Source organism: Dermacentor silvarum, chromosome 5 (assembly GCF_013339745.2).
Source record: "Dermacentor silvarum isolate Dsil-2018 chromosome 5, BIME_Dsil_1.4, whole genome shotgun sequence".
Lineage (NCBI taxonomy): Eukaryota > Metazoa > Arthropoda > Arachnida > Ixodida > Ixodidae > Dermacentor > Dermacentor silvarum.
This window is the reverse complement of record NC_051158.1, coordinates 158,776,755-158,792,993: the sequence shown is the minus strand read 5'-3', so window position 1 is coordinate 158,792,993 and position 16,239 is coordinate 158,776,755. Positions and strand designations below refer to the sequence as shown.

Sequence of the window (16,239 nt, the reverse complement as noted above, 5' to 3'; positions counted from 1 at the left end):
AATATTTGCTCCGGTATGTTTTGGTCCTTAGGCAACTGGCTCGAGCCTCAAATAGCAAGGCACTGCCCTTTGTGATATCGTGCAGATTTTCCCTTCTCGCCGGGCAGGCATTACATGGCCTGCCCAGCTTCATTTTTTTCGTCTTTAATATCAACTAGAATATTGGCTATCCCCGTTTGTTCTCTATCTACACTGCTATCTTCCCGTCTCTTAACGTTAGGTCCAACATTTCTCGTTTCATTGCAATTTGTACACTCCTTAACTTGTTCTTGAGATTCTTTGTTAACCTCGAAGTTTCTGCCCCATATGTTAGCACCGGTAGAATTTTCTTTTCAACGACAGTGGTAAGCTCCCAGTTCGGATTTGGCGATGCTTGCCGTGTGCACTCCAACCCAATTTCATTCTTCTGTAGTCTTCTCTGGTAGCAGCCGATAAAATAAGTGCAGTCTTGTCTGTGGTAGAAATGTCTACTGGCTGATGGTCAGTCAGGTACCCACAAACCTTTTCTGCTTTCCATGTCACACATGTTTCCTGTTTGAATGACACCTTTTCTCCACGCACACTTTAAATCAGGTCATACGATGATGTTTGAAGTGTGCCAGCCATCCATTAGAAGACACAAAGTCGTGGATCCCCAACATTGCTGCAAGTGTTAAGGCTATTGCCGCAGTGACCTCACTGCTGAGAAGGAACTCTGTTGCTCCGTGCTTCTCTGATCCAAAGCGGCAGCACCTTCTCTAACTCCGGGTAGGTGCCGGTGCGCATTTGCTTCCCCGACATCTTGCATTTGTCATTCTCAAGAGCATCCAATATCGAGTGCTTATTCTTGATGAAATTCGAGAGCATGTTAGGCTTAATGGCCTACTTTCGCGCGATGTCTTGCTTGGCGGTGCCTCCCTTGTCAACATCTTTCAAGACCTCGACTGTCGTCGCCAGGTCAAGCTTGCAGTAGGAGCCGTGAGTTGCCAATATTAAACGTCGTGACTACACTCAGAATCAGAAGTGTGGGAAAACCTGCAGAATAAACCCAACGCGTGGCTGACACACACTCTACAAAAGATGAAGAAAGAGATGAGCTGACGCGCCAGCGTTGACTGAACAGTCTTGTCGTTTCATGAGCTATGGTGCTGCGGTCAGCTGCGATGGCGACAACACCAGTGTGGTACAGAAAGCTTTTTTGGCACTGTGTATTTTAATATGGGCAATTGTCAAATTATGGTCGCCTCGACGCTCTACATTGAAAAGTAACACCTAATTACCCGATATTATAGGCTTTAACTTAGAATTATCGAGGAACTTTTTCTACAGGATTGCATGCAAAACTAACGAGACCACTTCTTCGCTTCCAATTAATTGAAAATTCCAATTAAGTGACTTCAAATTATCGGGAGTCGAATGTAGTGCCCATAACTGTGGCTGCAGGAGTGCCAGTTCACAACGTCCTACAAAACTCAGTCTGTGCAAGTTATTTTAATTTTAAAGCACCATATTTTTATTTTTATTTTTTTATCAAATTTGAGTATTTTCTTGGGCCTGACACTAATATTTTTTTTAATTTGAAGCCTGGCAAGTCTGTGCATTGTTGAGAACCCTAAATATATATTTTTTTGAAGCTGTCCAACGCAATGTTCCCATGGTCCCCGATAATGCTTTTCTGTTCCTTTGATTTTCCTGCTGTGGCGTGGTGTTTGAACTTTTCGGGGTTGGGAAACATCATGAAGCTGACTGGAGAATGGGTGTAAAATGTTGCCTGACGATACGGTGAGGCTGCCACCAGTATTGGCACAGGCAAAGAAGGTGAGACCCGCTGTGGCAACCCATTGGCTGTGGCATCGCGCTGCTGAGCTCAAGGTTGCAAATTCGATCCTGGCCGCATTTCAATTGAGGCACAATGCAAAAATACTCGTGTACTGTGCAATGGGTGTACATTGAATATCCCCTGGTAGTCAAAATGAATCCTGAACCCCGCCCCCTACTACAACAAGCCTCATAATCAGATAGTGATTTTGGCACGTAGAACCCTAGCATTTAGGTAATTAATGGAATATTTTAAATTTCCATATGATTCGAAATTGGTTGTAGCACAGATGGCAGGTGCTCTCAAGCTGTGAATCTTGCTGATAGTCTTGAAGAGAGGTTCATGCAATTGTTACATTTTACTGGTATTAACATATCGGGCTGAGACTTGGGAACCCTCCTAAGTCTCAGCCCGAAAGAAGCTTGAGCTATGGACTGTGCAGTGAGTGATGGAATGGAAAACGGCCAGCGTAATGTTGGGAGACAGGGATGACAAGAGCGTGGGTAGGTGATGATCTAGTTGACATTACAAGGAATGAATAGAGTTGGGCTGGGCACGGTATGTGTTGAGTCAAATGCAATTGTCAGCGATTTATTAGACTTCCAGAATGAATGCCAAAAAATGGGAAGTGCAGTCCAGAAGCATAGAGAAATTTGGAGTGTGACAGGACTAGGGAATTTACAGGCATAATTTGGAGTTAGCTGGTGCAAGATAGGGATAATTTGAGGTCCTCCTCATCCTGCAGCAAACATAAAATGGGCTGATCAGAAAGATGACGAAGAAACATTGTCTTGTTGAGCTGGTTTGTACTGAAGCAACGTCGCTGCACAGACCAAAACACTGCATCTAAGGCTGGCAAGGAAACGCCAAAGTACCTTTGCAGATGTGATCGCTTGCCTTCTTGCCTACTTTGAGCAGGTTCCTCTTGGTTTTTTGTTGTCTTTGTTGTTTTTCCTTCCATCTTTTTCGTTTGCCTCAGCGTAAACGAAACTGCACCACCTGTTTAATGAGTATGCCAAACTTCTAGCACGGCAACAGTTTGGGTGAGCTGTTTTGGATTCATTATCAAATGAAACTGCAGGAAACAACAAAGGAGTAAGGGAAAGCTTGTGCACAAGAATGATGGCTTGCTGATCAAGATTTACTTGACACAAGTGAACATGACACAAGTGAATGCATACCATATATGCAAGCGGGTTGTCTAGTTTCAACTGCAGAGACATAATTAAAACAACGTAACAACGAAGGAAAAGGACACGTCAAAGCACCAGTCTGCAATTTCAAGGTCACTGTTTAGAGCAATGAGCAGGGTAAGCAAATAATTTTCTACGCATTTGGGTTAGGGTGGCAGTTTGAACAAGGTGGCATTCTGTAACATTTCGTTGGCATTAGCACAACTGAGAGTGAGTGAAACAAAGAATGAACTAGAGGCGGGGGGTGCATTGTAACTAGTGCTGCCCCTGTCTTCTATTTTTTTTTGTCATATTTTTGTTTTCTATCACTAAGAGAGTTGCTATAATCTCATCAAAATAGTTTTGATATGTTTTTTTTTCTTGTTTTGTTTCATCATTTGGCTAGAAGTAAAAAGTGCTTCCAGGACTTAATAAGTCAGTAATTGCTCCTGTTAGCATCCCAACAGTTTAACAAAATTGTGAGTCTTGGCATGCCGCAGTACCAAGGTCTCTCCTAGCAATCTTTAGTGACCCTGTCCTGTGAAGCTCAAGCTTGTGCTTTAGGATGATTGCATCGCCTGATGTTAATTCTCTCAATTGCATTTGCCTTCCCTTGGCACCTGTTTAGCTGCTCTGACAGATTGCAGGTTATCAGCTGCACGCATTGCAAGCCCTGCCAAACCATCTTTATCTTTACTAGAATGTCAACTACCTGCATTTGTTCTCTAAGCCTAGCTGTCAGGAAGAATGCGCTTTCAACATAGTTTCACGCATTGAGTAAAATTGTATACAGTTAAACCTGCTTATAACGAACCTCCATATAACGAATTCCTGGATATAACAAAGTTTTTCTATTCCCTGCCGTTATCCCATAGAAGCAAATGTATGTGAGACCTCTACATAACGAAGTGGCACCCCTCGAAGGGACCCCCTTGAAATGACGAATTTTCCCCGCCGACACAACCTAGAGATTTCGCCCCAAATTTTGTCATTTTTGCGCGAGCAGCAACCGGAAGCACCTTCTCTGCCGCGACGGAATGCGAAGTGGCGGTGTCGCACTTGGCGCGGCGACTGTGATGACTGTGTAAATTCACGGCGACTGTGAGGCGAGAGCAAGCGCACGTGTGCGTGCATGCGAGTGCGCACGAGGCGGGCCTGCATCCCTCGACCCGGCGATGTTGCCACCGTGGGCGTGACCTTTCCCCCTCCCTTTATTTAAACCTGATCCCGCCGCTTGCTGCAGGTGGCCTAGCCCGCCAAGCCGGCACTCTCCTTGTCCAGTTGATGTTGCCGAAGGAAACAAAAAAAGTTTATTTATTTTTCAACATGCTGGCAGCGCCACTCTTTGGTTACTGCGCAAGTCTCTGCGCTTCACTTCACTAACCTGACACTAGGTGACATTATACGACGCTACGACGCCACCGTGTCACTCGCTCTTCGTTTCGGACGCCTCGCGCTTGTTCGAAACGACACGCGTCCACACATCCAGTACCTGGTGTGACATTCCAAGGATGAGTGCTTCGATGAATAAACGCAAGATATTGACTTTTGAGGACAAAATGGCCATCTTGGACGCCGTTGTTGGAAGCCAAAAAAAGAAGGATGTTGCCAAATTTGGCATCCCAGCTATTCAATATGGGCGCCTCCTACGCGCTTCGAGCCTAGCTCCCGTAGCTTTGACCATGTGCTGTAGTACGTGTGCTTAGGATTTGGTCTACCAATTTAGTTAAACAGCGAATGTTTACAAGTTTATACGGCCGATAAAACTACTATCCTTACTTCGTATAGGTGTCTGCTAATTTGCTGTTGCATACGATGCTTTTCCTTTCGGGCAAAACTGGCACTTTTTTGTTCATCGCAACTTTTGTGTATTGGGAGTAACTCTTGACCGATAGTTGTGTTTCTGTATGAAAGCATGAGGTGCGCGGTACTGTAAAGGATTTTTTTCCCTTTCTTTTGGTCACGGAAAACGAGTGCGCGCTACAATCTAGGGCGCATCAGAATTGAGTAAATACGGTAAGCGTTTCTTTTTCAAATTTTCTAGTCGAACCTGCATATAATGAAATCCTCTTCATAACAAAGTTTTTCGGGAATTTGTCAATTTAGTTATATCCAGGTTTGACTGTACTTTTGAGTGTCAGCTGAAGAACAGCAGTGCCGGTGTTGGAATCTTGCCTCATTCAACGTTGGATCTTGACCCATTATGAATGTTGTGAGAAACATTTGTATGCATTGGTGATGCATGCTTGGCACTCTGTGGTTTCCTTGCAGATATCAAGATGAAAGAGAAGTCGATAGAGAACCTCATCAAGTGAGTGCAGCCCACCTGTCATCCCTCTTCGCGTGTGTCACATAGGTTAACTGCAAAGGGCGACGTGACACTTTTGACAGTGACAGTGTTTCTGTTAAAGACAGTTGAGCCTCTTTGTAGCCAAGTCGCATGCGACATGAAAATTATGTTCATTAAACAGCAGGCTTCTATTAAGACAAAGCTTTTGCCCGGGAACTTCTATTACATGGGAACAAAGAAATCGTTTTTCTCTGCAACGACTGCACTGAATTTGATGAGGCTTGTTGTGTTGACAAGACGAAGTTAGAATCTAGTGACTATACGGAGGAGATTATTTATTAAGGTTGTCAGTATTTGAAGAAACATTTAGGAAAGTCGCAAATATCTCAACTATAAAGTTCACACCTGTGTTAACTAAACAATGAAAAGTTATACTACTGTCACGTAGTAGTGACGATGAAGCAAACAGTCGTAAAACTGTGAATGACGAAACTGATTCTTTATTGGGCGAACCTGTGCCCACAAAAGCAAGTTACACTTGAAGCACAACGATAGCGGCGAACACAGTCGGCGATCGTCGAAATCTGATCAGCGGCGAAACGCGTCGGCTTTTATACCTGAGTCATCGAAGGTTCCAGATTAATCCCTGATGCCCGCTTGTCTTCCAGAAAGTTCTAGACAATTCGCGTCGCTCATACAATCAGATTACATGGGCGTCGGTGACCACAGACGACGGATAGAAGCATTGATAACGTCCGAGAAGCTTCCAATGCAGGCGCGTCCTGCGCGGAGCGATAACGTTTAACATTTGTCAGCCGGTGTTGAAAGCGGCCACCGGTGAAAGATAAACATGTGTACGTGTCACTACGATTCTGTAAACTGCACCTAATACCATCACAGTATGGCTAAAGTGAACAAAATTGATGTATTATACAACACTCTGAGTTGTACCGCTGAGTTGTACCGCTAATTTGAGCTGGACTTCTGTGGAACCCTCGTAAAAATTGTAATGAATTTCATGTAAGCTGAAAGTCCCTATATATCAAGTTTTGCTGCTTTAGGTTCTCGAACAGATGCAGTTTGCAAAACTGCGATATCTGTTTCTAGTGCCGAGTTAAAAATTTGTCATCTTCATGCTTCTACTTTTGTTTAAACTTGCCAATATTTGCAATTTCTGTGAAAAAAAAATTAGCCTTCTTACAGCCCGCTAGAATTAAATTTTCTCTCTCAAATGCAGCAAACTTCATTTGCATCCGTTGAGCTGTTGTCTGATAAAAGCATTCCTGCATTTTACATGTATTTGAACAGGTAAATTGTAGCTAGTCCCGAGCTAAAGCTTTATGTGCAATTTATGCAGATAGCTTTTGTGAGATGTGAAATGGAGGTGTGCATATAATTTCTTATACATTACCTGCTTGATTCTATTGCAGCCAGGTATTTTAGATTGGTAGTTCTCCTCTGTCTGTGCTTTCAAAAGAAAGCGAATTCTTTCACCAAACTTGTTTCTTGTCCGCTATTCCTATTCTAATCCGACAAATGGTCCTTGCTGCCTGTCATTCAGTGTTGGCCAAAAACATTGAGCCAGAAACTGTACTCAAAACCAAAAGTTGTGAAGAGAGAGAAAGAGAGAAGTAACATTTATTTCCAGCAATCAATTAACACCACAAAAGATGGTCTTCCTCCGCAGTGCCTCTACCCGTCGGCCGGGATACCGAAGGACTCAGTCGCAGCTAGAGCGTGAAAAAATTCATATTTTTTTAGTATTTTGCTGTAAGAAACAAACGTCCAATAAGGGACTTTTTGAAAACTTTGCCAACCAACTTCGTTTCGTAACCGCAGGTTTTAAATGGCAATAATTAATGCAACCAGTGCCGCTATTCTGATTATCCTGCTGGCTTGAAACATGCTCTCACACCAAGTCTCGGGCAGCTGTAACTAGCCATAGTCATTTCTGTTAGGCTGCATGGTGTGTGGTGGTTTTGCTTCTGTTCTGTTGTATGCTTTGCCACACTAGGGCTAACTGCTTTGATAATTGCTACCAAACTACCTGCCGTTCAGTGCCATGATTTCGCTTAATGGATTCGTTGTCGTCAGCAATGGCGCCGATCGCTTCGAAGTGTGGAAAACACTATCAATGGTTGCGGGTGTGTGTGTATTACCACTGAAATTACATTTGAGAGAGTTGCCAATTCTGACAATGAGCTCGACCTCTGAGTGGTAATAACCAACGATGATATTGTTTTTCAAGTGACAGCAGATTTGGATGACTTGAACATCAAAAATGAGGAGCCAGCACCTGCGCTGCTGATGAACTCTGAATTCGCATGTTAAGGATAAAACAGAGCAATACACTGGACGGAGAGCAAGATGAGACGACACGACGGCTAACTTGTAACTGAACATGCACTTGAATGTTGTGTACAGTTGCTAGGGTTTCCCAGTGTATGTGTGTGCATGTGTGCGGGTTTTCCAGTGTGCGCATGTGCATTGGTGCACAGGGTGTAAGCAATGCATAGAGTTTCCTCAGCAATTATACATTTATTGAGTTGGAGAAGCTTTAGAGTGCACTAGATGATCTGGCAAGTTTTGCTCCATAGAGATCGTAGGAGACAGCTACGCCAGGAAGCTCTTGTTCTTCACTGGTAACCCATCTGGGATGCATCGCGGATTAGTTACAGGGGTGTGCGAATATTTGTATAATGAATCGAATAGTGCGCTATTTGATCCGGTGTTCGAATCGAATAGTCACTATTTTGCGAATGCGAAGGTTTGTCTAATACTTTTCCAACATTTCTAAATGTCAACTGCGCCCAAGTAAACATACAATTTGAGCAAATTAAAGTACGGTAAATTTTCACCACCGCGGGCATATTATAGACATGAAACGTGAGAACTTGCATAGTGCAGCCGGCTATGTTGCTTAGGTAGCTATACTTTGTAGGCTATACAGGGATCATTCGCACTCTCCGAAGAGCCATCTGCCTGCGAAGAAACTACTTGTTCGCTTCTAATGCTCCATTTGCCCTTTTAACAAACAATGCTTCATGGCGTACTTGCTAACTTTAAGAATACTAAGATGCGTACATTGTTTCATAATAATTGTGATAACGGCTGTTCATTATTCAAAAACTATTTGATATTCAGCTTGCTTCTGGCACCATTTCGGTTTGGTCTCCAAAATCGTATCCACACAACCCTAGTTAGTTAGGAAGGCAGCCTACAGTGCATAACATAGCCAACATGTTAGTGCAATCACAATCTGCTGTGGGTAAAATAAATGGCAAAGACATGTGCATTGCTCACTGTCTGCCCAGGGGCCGGGACATCTACGAGCCCCCACGCTTCATGACAGTCGCAGAAGCAGCCACCCAGTTGCTCGAAATACTCCAAGTCAAGAAATCTGAAGGGTTTCCTGCGTCAGAGTTGGGTGAGTTCATGTTATCTTCTGAGGTGGTTAATTACTGTAGTTTATCACGTATAACCCGCTCCAAAAATTCAAAAAATTTAACAGTACTGTCGGGGTGCAGATTGTATGTGAATTTCGCCTTAAGGCCGGCTTTATGGCACCGTGCGCCACCATGCCGTCAAGCCACAGCTCAAGGCAGCATGGCACGCCCTGTTGTGAAGCCACACCTCAAGGTTCTCCACCATTCAAAGTTTCCTTATCTCCTAGGGAACCCCACCTTTCCCCTCCCCTGGGTGTTGAGGCTCCCTTCTCCTTTTGTTCAGGGTCGCCATATTGCGTTTGGTAGTTAGCAAATAGTGCAAGCGGCGCTGGCGAACTGTAACCCAGCTCATGATGAGCTGCTCTCAACGGATGTCCATTACAGCGTAGCAGAAACTGAAGATTAACAGCATTGCTGAGGATCGGAGGGGGGTACCGATTTTCTTGCCGAACATACGACGTGGACGACTCGTGTATCCGTGAATGGAGACTGTTATTGTAGAGATGTGAGCGTCGTTGTGTGCTGTTAATACTGCAATTTATGCACATTGTTTGGACTTGGCGTTGGCTGACGGTTCCATTTCACCGTAGTCAACCACCAGTTGCGGCTCGTGTCCGAGCGGTCATTACGAGTTTTCCTAGCTGGTGATGTACCATAGTGCCGGGTGATCAGGAGGTCTGGGGCCGGCGTACAAGAGATGCAAAAAGGGGTTTATTTACAGCATTTACATTTTGAGAGTTTTCAATGTACGAGCACGAACGAGCATACTTGCAGCACTCAAGGTCCGATTTTTAAGCCCTTACTTTTCCCCCTTTCTCTCATAGGGGAACTCACTGTTGTTCTCGTCCAATCACAATCACTGAAACGTTGGTGAAATCCTGCCCCTGATGTTGCACCGTTTCACCTGATTACGCCTCCAAGGTTGCGCAACCGCCCCCACATACGGGCAATCGCCTAGCAACTTGGGAACCTCAACTGTGATCTGTTCCCCCGGAAATTCTTGCTGTTGGCCCCTTGCAAGAATGAAGGGGCTTTTCATGAAGATCAGCTTGACAGAGAGATGGGCCTTCACGCTAGATAGCGTTTCCACGAAGGGCGGCGTTGTCGTCGTCTGAAGTGAGCTTTTTTGTTTGACTGTCATGGTCTATACCGTGACGCAAAATAGCGACAATGTCATTTAACGACGCACGAGATCGATCACTCAGAATTCGTCTCGCCCATCAGCTCTGAGCTGTCGGAGAGCCGAAGGTACGAAACGTAATGGCATGTTCATTAGTCTCAGGAGACGCTGGTCAAGTCGTCAGCGCCCCGGCCTCGCAAGGCACCGAAGTGGCCTGCTACTTCTTGCAAACTTACGAGAAGATAGTGACTTGCAGGTCGCGCTCAGCCGAGCTTGCTGGTGTGAGCATTTTGGTCAGCAGTCACAACAAATGGTCGCGCGACCTCCTCAAGTTGCCGGTGTGATTGAGCCTTAAGACCTCAGAGGAGCCCTGTCGCTGCAATTGGTAGCAACGCACGTTTTTAAATTTTTTTAATGAATTGGACACTTCACGTGGAGTGCTTAAATCTGTATCTTAATGAAGAGAAGGACCTATGCTAGTGATTCAGTATGTTTGTGCGCAATCGTCGAAATCATTTCAGGGTCCCTTTAAATGTTGTTTTCATCAGTTTGGTTGCTTTTGATTCAATATCGTGCCATGCACAATTGTTCGCACAGTGCCTAAAGGGAATATGCTTGGAGGTTATCTTTTCTTGAGCCCACACTAGATCCCACTGGGAGAGGTTACCTTTGGTGAAGCCTTTCGTCTGTCTGCTGTCACCCCAAGCGTACAGATACCGTTTACTTCTGAGCAGCCTTCTAGATGGCCTGGATGCCTCTTGAACTGTTGTGTTCTGTGGCATATGAAAGTGCAGTGGCATTTCTCCAGCATTGTCAATTTGTGAGAACATGAAGATCTTACTATATTCTTATCGTGAACTTACGAAAATCCAGAATTCCATCCTCATTGTCATCATCATCCTCCTCTAAAGAGGAAGACCAGACCATAATGTATGGCTCACACATTTCTGGTTATCCCCTTTTGCGCACTCGTGAGTTAAAGCACCGTTGTAAGCGGCATCACTCCGCAAAAGCCATGTAGGCAATAACAATCACGTTCTTTTATTCAAGGTAACGGTGACTGTAAGTTGCTGGTGAATAACGTATTTGCACGAAAATAACACAAGCTTTTTTTTCCCGAAATTCACGCGTTCAAAACTCTCCACGCACCATATTCAGGTTCGTGACCCGAATATGACACATTTTTTTTTTCTTTTTTTTTTTCTTTTTCGTCCAAATATTTCGTCCTTAGAACGTGCCTCACACTGTTTTCGGGCCTGTGATGCGATATAGCGGGGTTTTTTCTGATCTGTGCTTTAAACTGCAATGACTGCACGTAGGAAGGCACTGTGGTGCCGATGCCCATGCGCATCGCAGTCAACACTGGCGCCGCTAGAGCATGCTGCGGCCATCACATTACGTCACGGCAGCAATTCAAAACCATGGATAAAAACTATCCAAAACAGTTTCGCTCTTCGTTATGCTCTCATGAATTTCATCGTGCTTACACTCCCACATTGCACAAGTCACTAAGCCAGAGCAGGAGAACTCTGTATACTGCTTCATTTAAGAGACAGGTGATTCTGTTGTCCGAAGAGAGGGGGAATTCAAGTGTGGCGTGGCATCTCGGACTGAGCGGATGAACAATTGAAGGCTGGAGGAAGTACCGTGATCGCATCTTTGAAGCCGCACCTACTCGGAAAGAATTCCATGAATCCAAGAATGGCCGTTACCCAACAATCGAGAAGGACCTGACAGAATTCATTCGTGAACATTGCAGCCAGTTTCTGCCTGTGCACGCTGAACTCATGCAGCTCATGCAAGAGAGCTTTCACGTGAGGCCGGCGTACCTCGCAACACATTTAAGGCCAGTCGCTCCTGGGTACAGAAGTTAATGTGTCGTGCCAGATTCTTGTTTCGCCGAGGCAGTATCCAGGCTGGTGACCTCATCACAGACACTCACAACGTGGTCTTGGGAGGCACGACTTTCCGAGCTGGCACTGGGAAGCTAAGTGGCGACCCTGGACCAGGCCCGGCGAGCCGCCGCGGCCAGTGGGGCTCTACAAGAGGGCTCCACCCGAGAATAACCACACCAACCACTCTTCGTACAATAAAGTTTATTCTCTCTCTCTCTGTTTCGCCGAAGGACTTGGATCTGCCTGAAGTTCCCGGCAGGGTATGAGGAAAACCTACTGGAGTTTCAACGCTATGTTATTAAGATGCATAGGGATCGCAACTGCCCCATAGGCCAGATAGGAAATGTGCAAGAGATGCCAATCTTTTTGGACATTCCAGCCGGCTACGTTGTTGATAACCGCGGTACCGAGGAGGTATGTGTTTGTTCAAGGGCAAAGAGGAGACCCGAGTAATAATACTGCCCGACGGGCGTAAGCTGCCGCCATTCCTTATATTCAAAGAGAGACTCTCCCCAAAAACTAAGCTTTCCCGCCCCGGATGCACATCAGGTGCAATGACAAAGGTTGGATGGATACACCATGATGATGAGTGACTCCGTGTTGTGAGGCCAAGGATGCGCTCGCTAGGGCCAACACCGACCTCATTGTTATTCCTGGAGGCGTGACGTCGCAGCTTCAGTCATTAGACGTCTGTATAAACAAACCGTTCAAAGATCTTGTACGAAAGGAATACAAGCAGTGGCTTGCAGACAACAATCGTCAACTGATGGCATTGGGTCGCATCAAGTGAGCGTCAGTCTGCGAAGTCGCGAGATGGATCAGCATTGTGTGGGAGGCTTTGCAATCTTCGATAGTGTGGCGGGCACTCCTCAAGTGCTGCCTATCGAATAATCTTGATGGCACAGATGACGACGCTGTTCTTGCCGAGAGTGACAAATACGTGAGCAGTGACGACGAGTAATTGTGCATGCACTTATTTCCCATTATTTTCCAACGGCTGCAATGATAAAGAAAGCCCTGCGGGCATCTACTTTTCTTTTGCTGTTTCTAATTGTATCCCTTTGGGTTATAGTGGTAATATAGTTTTTTTTTCTTTTTCGTAGAGACTGAAAGTACTACTGCCCTCTCGTTATATTCGCGGTCACGTTATTTATGTGCAAATATGGTGCTCTTATGCTTGCGAGGCGAGACTTCGGACATGCTAGATGACCACATGAGATCACTAAAGCAGTAAATTTTTTTCATTTTTTATTTTTTCTTTGTGCTGACACACATGTTAAAAGAATGATGGGCATTTGCTGCAGATGCAGGAGCAGAGCACTTCAGAAATTGGACATTGTCTTCATATGGTTGACCCCAGGTGCAAGTGATGATTGGCATAAGGGCTGCCCAAGCCCGAAGTCTCCAGAGAGACACTTCCTCTACCTGAGGATAGATGAACAATTAAGTTGTCACCGCATGAAGCATTTCTTGGTTTGCTCCCCCCTTTTTCTGTGGTTTTCTCTGGTGGAATTCGGAATGACGTAAGACTGTGCAAAGAAGTTGTAGCTCTTGTCGAAGCCTGTCCATGTCACCGATCTTGCTTTGAGGGTGAACGATGCACTCATGGTGCAAATGCAGAAGCATGCCAAGACCTCCGACCCATGCCGTTGCGAAGAACGCAGTTGGCGTTTTTTGGGCCTGTGTGATGCTGTGAGAAGGCTATGTATGTGAAAACACCACAACAAACTCAATAAAATGGAGTGCGTGCAGCTCCTGAGCAGCTTCCAATCTTGTCGTGCACTCACATGCACATTTACCTTTCACAATGATCTTGCAAGTCAATGTTGCAGTGTTGTTGGCATCGCAAAAAAGGGTTCATAAATAAGATTTTTTTTCCTTCATAAAGTTGTCATTTTTGAGTGTAGCGCTTGTGTCGTCCTCTTTGCCCGGGCCTTGTCCCGCTTTTATGCAAGTCTACACAAGCACTTGTGTTGTATAGCCATCTTCTCTAGTGCCTTGCTTCACAAAGCTGCACCTTATTATCATACAAAGTCGTGTAGCAGTCAATCTTTCACAATTATGCCTGCCCATTGTTACAATTATGAGTAGATTGTCCTAATGCTAATTGCAACGCAACTTTTTTTTTGGCTAAATTAGTTATAAATGAACAGCGTATACCATTGAGGTAACTTTGGGAAAGCTGAAGGGCTGGTAGTTGTCCGATTTTTTTATTAACAGAATTTTAAATGCGTTTGGTCAGACTACATATACAACTGGTGGTCAGTGGATGTGACGCATATCCCAGCTCCTCCGAGCGGCAGTGGTGACACTTTTTCAGTTTCGGTATAACAGGATTGAGTTTTTGAAGCCTTTTGTGATGCATCGGGACTCGTATTTCAATCGTAAAATTTTGCGCTGAAGCTGCTCGTACCGTATTTACACGATTGTAAGTCGACTCGAATGTAGGTCGACCCCCCCCCCCCCCCCCCAAAATTGCATGTTTCAAAAAAAAAAAAAAAAATTGGGGAGGGGGGGGGAGAAAAACCACGTGAGTGCATTTCACACAAGGGAAATTTATTGATGGGGTTGCTAAGAATACTCATTGTCACTAGAGTTTACCTCACTGGTACTGCTGCCGTCATAGCTGCTGCGGCCCCACAGCAGCTCGTCATCAAAAGTGAGTCCACACTTCGCGAACGACCGCACCACGACATCGCGCGGTACAGCCCCCCACGCAGAGAGGACCCACCCGCACACAGTAGCCAGAGAGGCCAAATTTTCTCGCGCTGAAGCCGCCACTGCCGCACCACACGTTAGTGACTGACTCCAGACTTGCGTCCCGCTGCGCAGTTGTCCTCAACATGGAGGATAGCAGCCTGGTTGAACGCTGCTGAGAACGAGCGCCGAAAGTTCTTGGCACTTATGACAGGCGCGACGATTCAGCACAACAGCAGAAGTGACAGATGCGCACGGCCGTCGAAAACAATCGTATCTCAAAGAAAAGCTCTTCCGCCAACTACTAATACCCCCCAAACGACGGCTCTTCTGCCAACTACCAATACCCCCCTAACGGCGGCTCTTCCGCCATCTACCAATACCCCCTAAACGGCGGCTCTTCCCTAATCGATGCTCCGACAAGAGCCGTGCGCTCGTGGTTCGCGCAATCAAAATGTATGCAATACAGTAAATTATTACGCTATGCTTCTACCGTAACCATAAAAACGTAGGTGCAAAGTTGTAACCACGCCGTAGCGCCCCTGATTTCTCGTTTCTCTTGCCGTTACTAGCGTTACACGGTTTGGTTTCGATTCTAAGTCGACCCCCCAACATTGGATTGCCAAATTTGAAAAAATGGGTCGACCTACAATCGTGTAAATACGGTATCTACACTGTCTCTAAAACTAGACTTTTTACGTGGTCTGAGATTTTCTTGGAACTAGCCTTATTAAGAGCTGCTTTGCAGTAATACTACTACCAATGGTGCTATTGCTAGGGTAGTACTGTTCTAAAAAAAAATTCTGATCATCTTCACGTGTGTCACCTTTTGGTAGACACCTAAACTTCCGCCGAAAAAAAGAAGCAGCATATTTACTTTTCTTTTTTCAGAGATTTGCTGTGTGTTGCATTTCCGTTGCATTCTTCATTTCAGCCTACAATGAAGACAGTGCCTGCGTCGGTTTGGCTCGCGTTGGCATGGAAACGCAGCAGATCACATGCTGTTCACTGAAAGACATGTCAAGCTGTGACTTGGGAAGCCCCCTGCACAGCTTGGTGATTCCTGGGAAACTTCATCCGATGGAAATCGACATGCTGAGGCTCTTTGCGACCAATCGGACTTGGTTCGACACTGTCTGCAAAGGTGGAAGCTGATATATGGGCTGCGAGTAAATATGTGATCTCTCGAGAATTTCTCTCGTCATTGATTTTGCTGATGTTGTCCAAGAAACGTTGGGCTCTGTGCACTACCACACTATGAAAAAATTTCCGCCATCTTTTGTCCGAACACTAACTGTCAGTCATCACGTGTGCCTTTCCTCTCTTTAGCACAGTGTGCCCTGTGCTGTGGGGTATGAAAGGCATGTGTGCATCAACATGACAGCGTTCTTGACAGGAAAGTTGCAAGGGCAGATTGTTAAATAAAATGCATGCTAGATAGAAGGCGATTATTTCTTTGTGGCAAGATAAGCCTCCCACCTCCAAACACAAAAGTGTGTTATTGGAAAAACAGTATGTGTTAACCGTTTGCAGGACAGCAAATATTTTATACAACACTACTGAAATTTCTTGTGTAGTATAAGTAAATGAGGTCCATAATAGTTTGCAGCAAATTTCACTTCTCTACGCCAAGCTGTTTATTTAAATAAAGTGGTATGTATTTGTCCAACTGCCACTAAATGGTCTTTCAAAAAAGTGGAATGCGTATTACCCATCGACCCTCTAGGGTCCTTCCTCCCTTGCGAGCCACAACTCTTCAAAATTTTTTGTGTGGTATAAGCAAATGGGGTGCTTAGAAGTAGTTTGCAACCATTTTCACTT

The 16,239-nt window shown here is 45.1% G+C and overlaps 1 protein-coding gene across 1 annotated transcript in view; it reads left to right on the top strand.

The window, feature by feature from the left end:
* LOC119453817 (diphthine methyl ester synthase-like) overlaps positions 1-15,610 on the top strand; it is a 58,745-nt gene extending 43,135 nt beyond the window's left edge. Inside the window, exons 6-8 of the mRNA XM_037715855.2 lie at positions 5,242-5,281; positions 8,575-8,687; positions 15,353-15,610. Of these exons, the coding sequence (XP_037571783.1) occupies positions 5,242-5,281; positions 8,575-8,687; positions 15,353-15,573 (374 nt within the window). The 3' untranslated portion in view covers positions 15,574-15,610. The remainder of the gene's footprint in view (positions 1-5,241; positions 5,282-8,574; positions 8,688-15,352) is intronic.
* Positions 15,611-16,239: the final 629 nt, after the last annotated feature.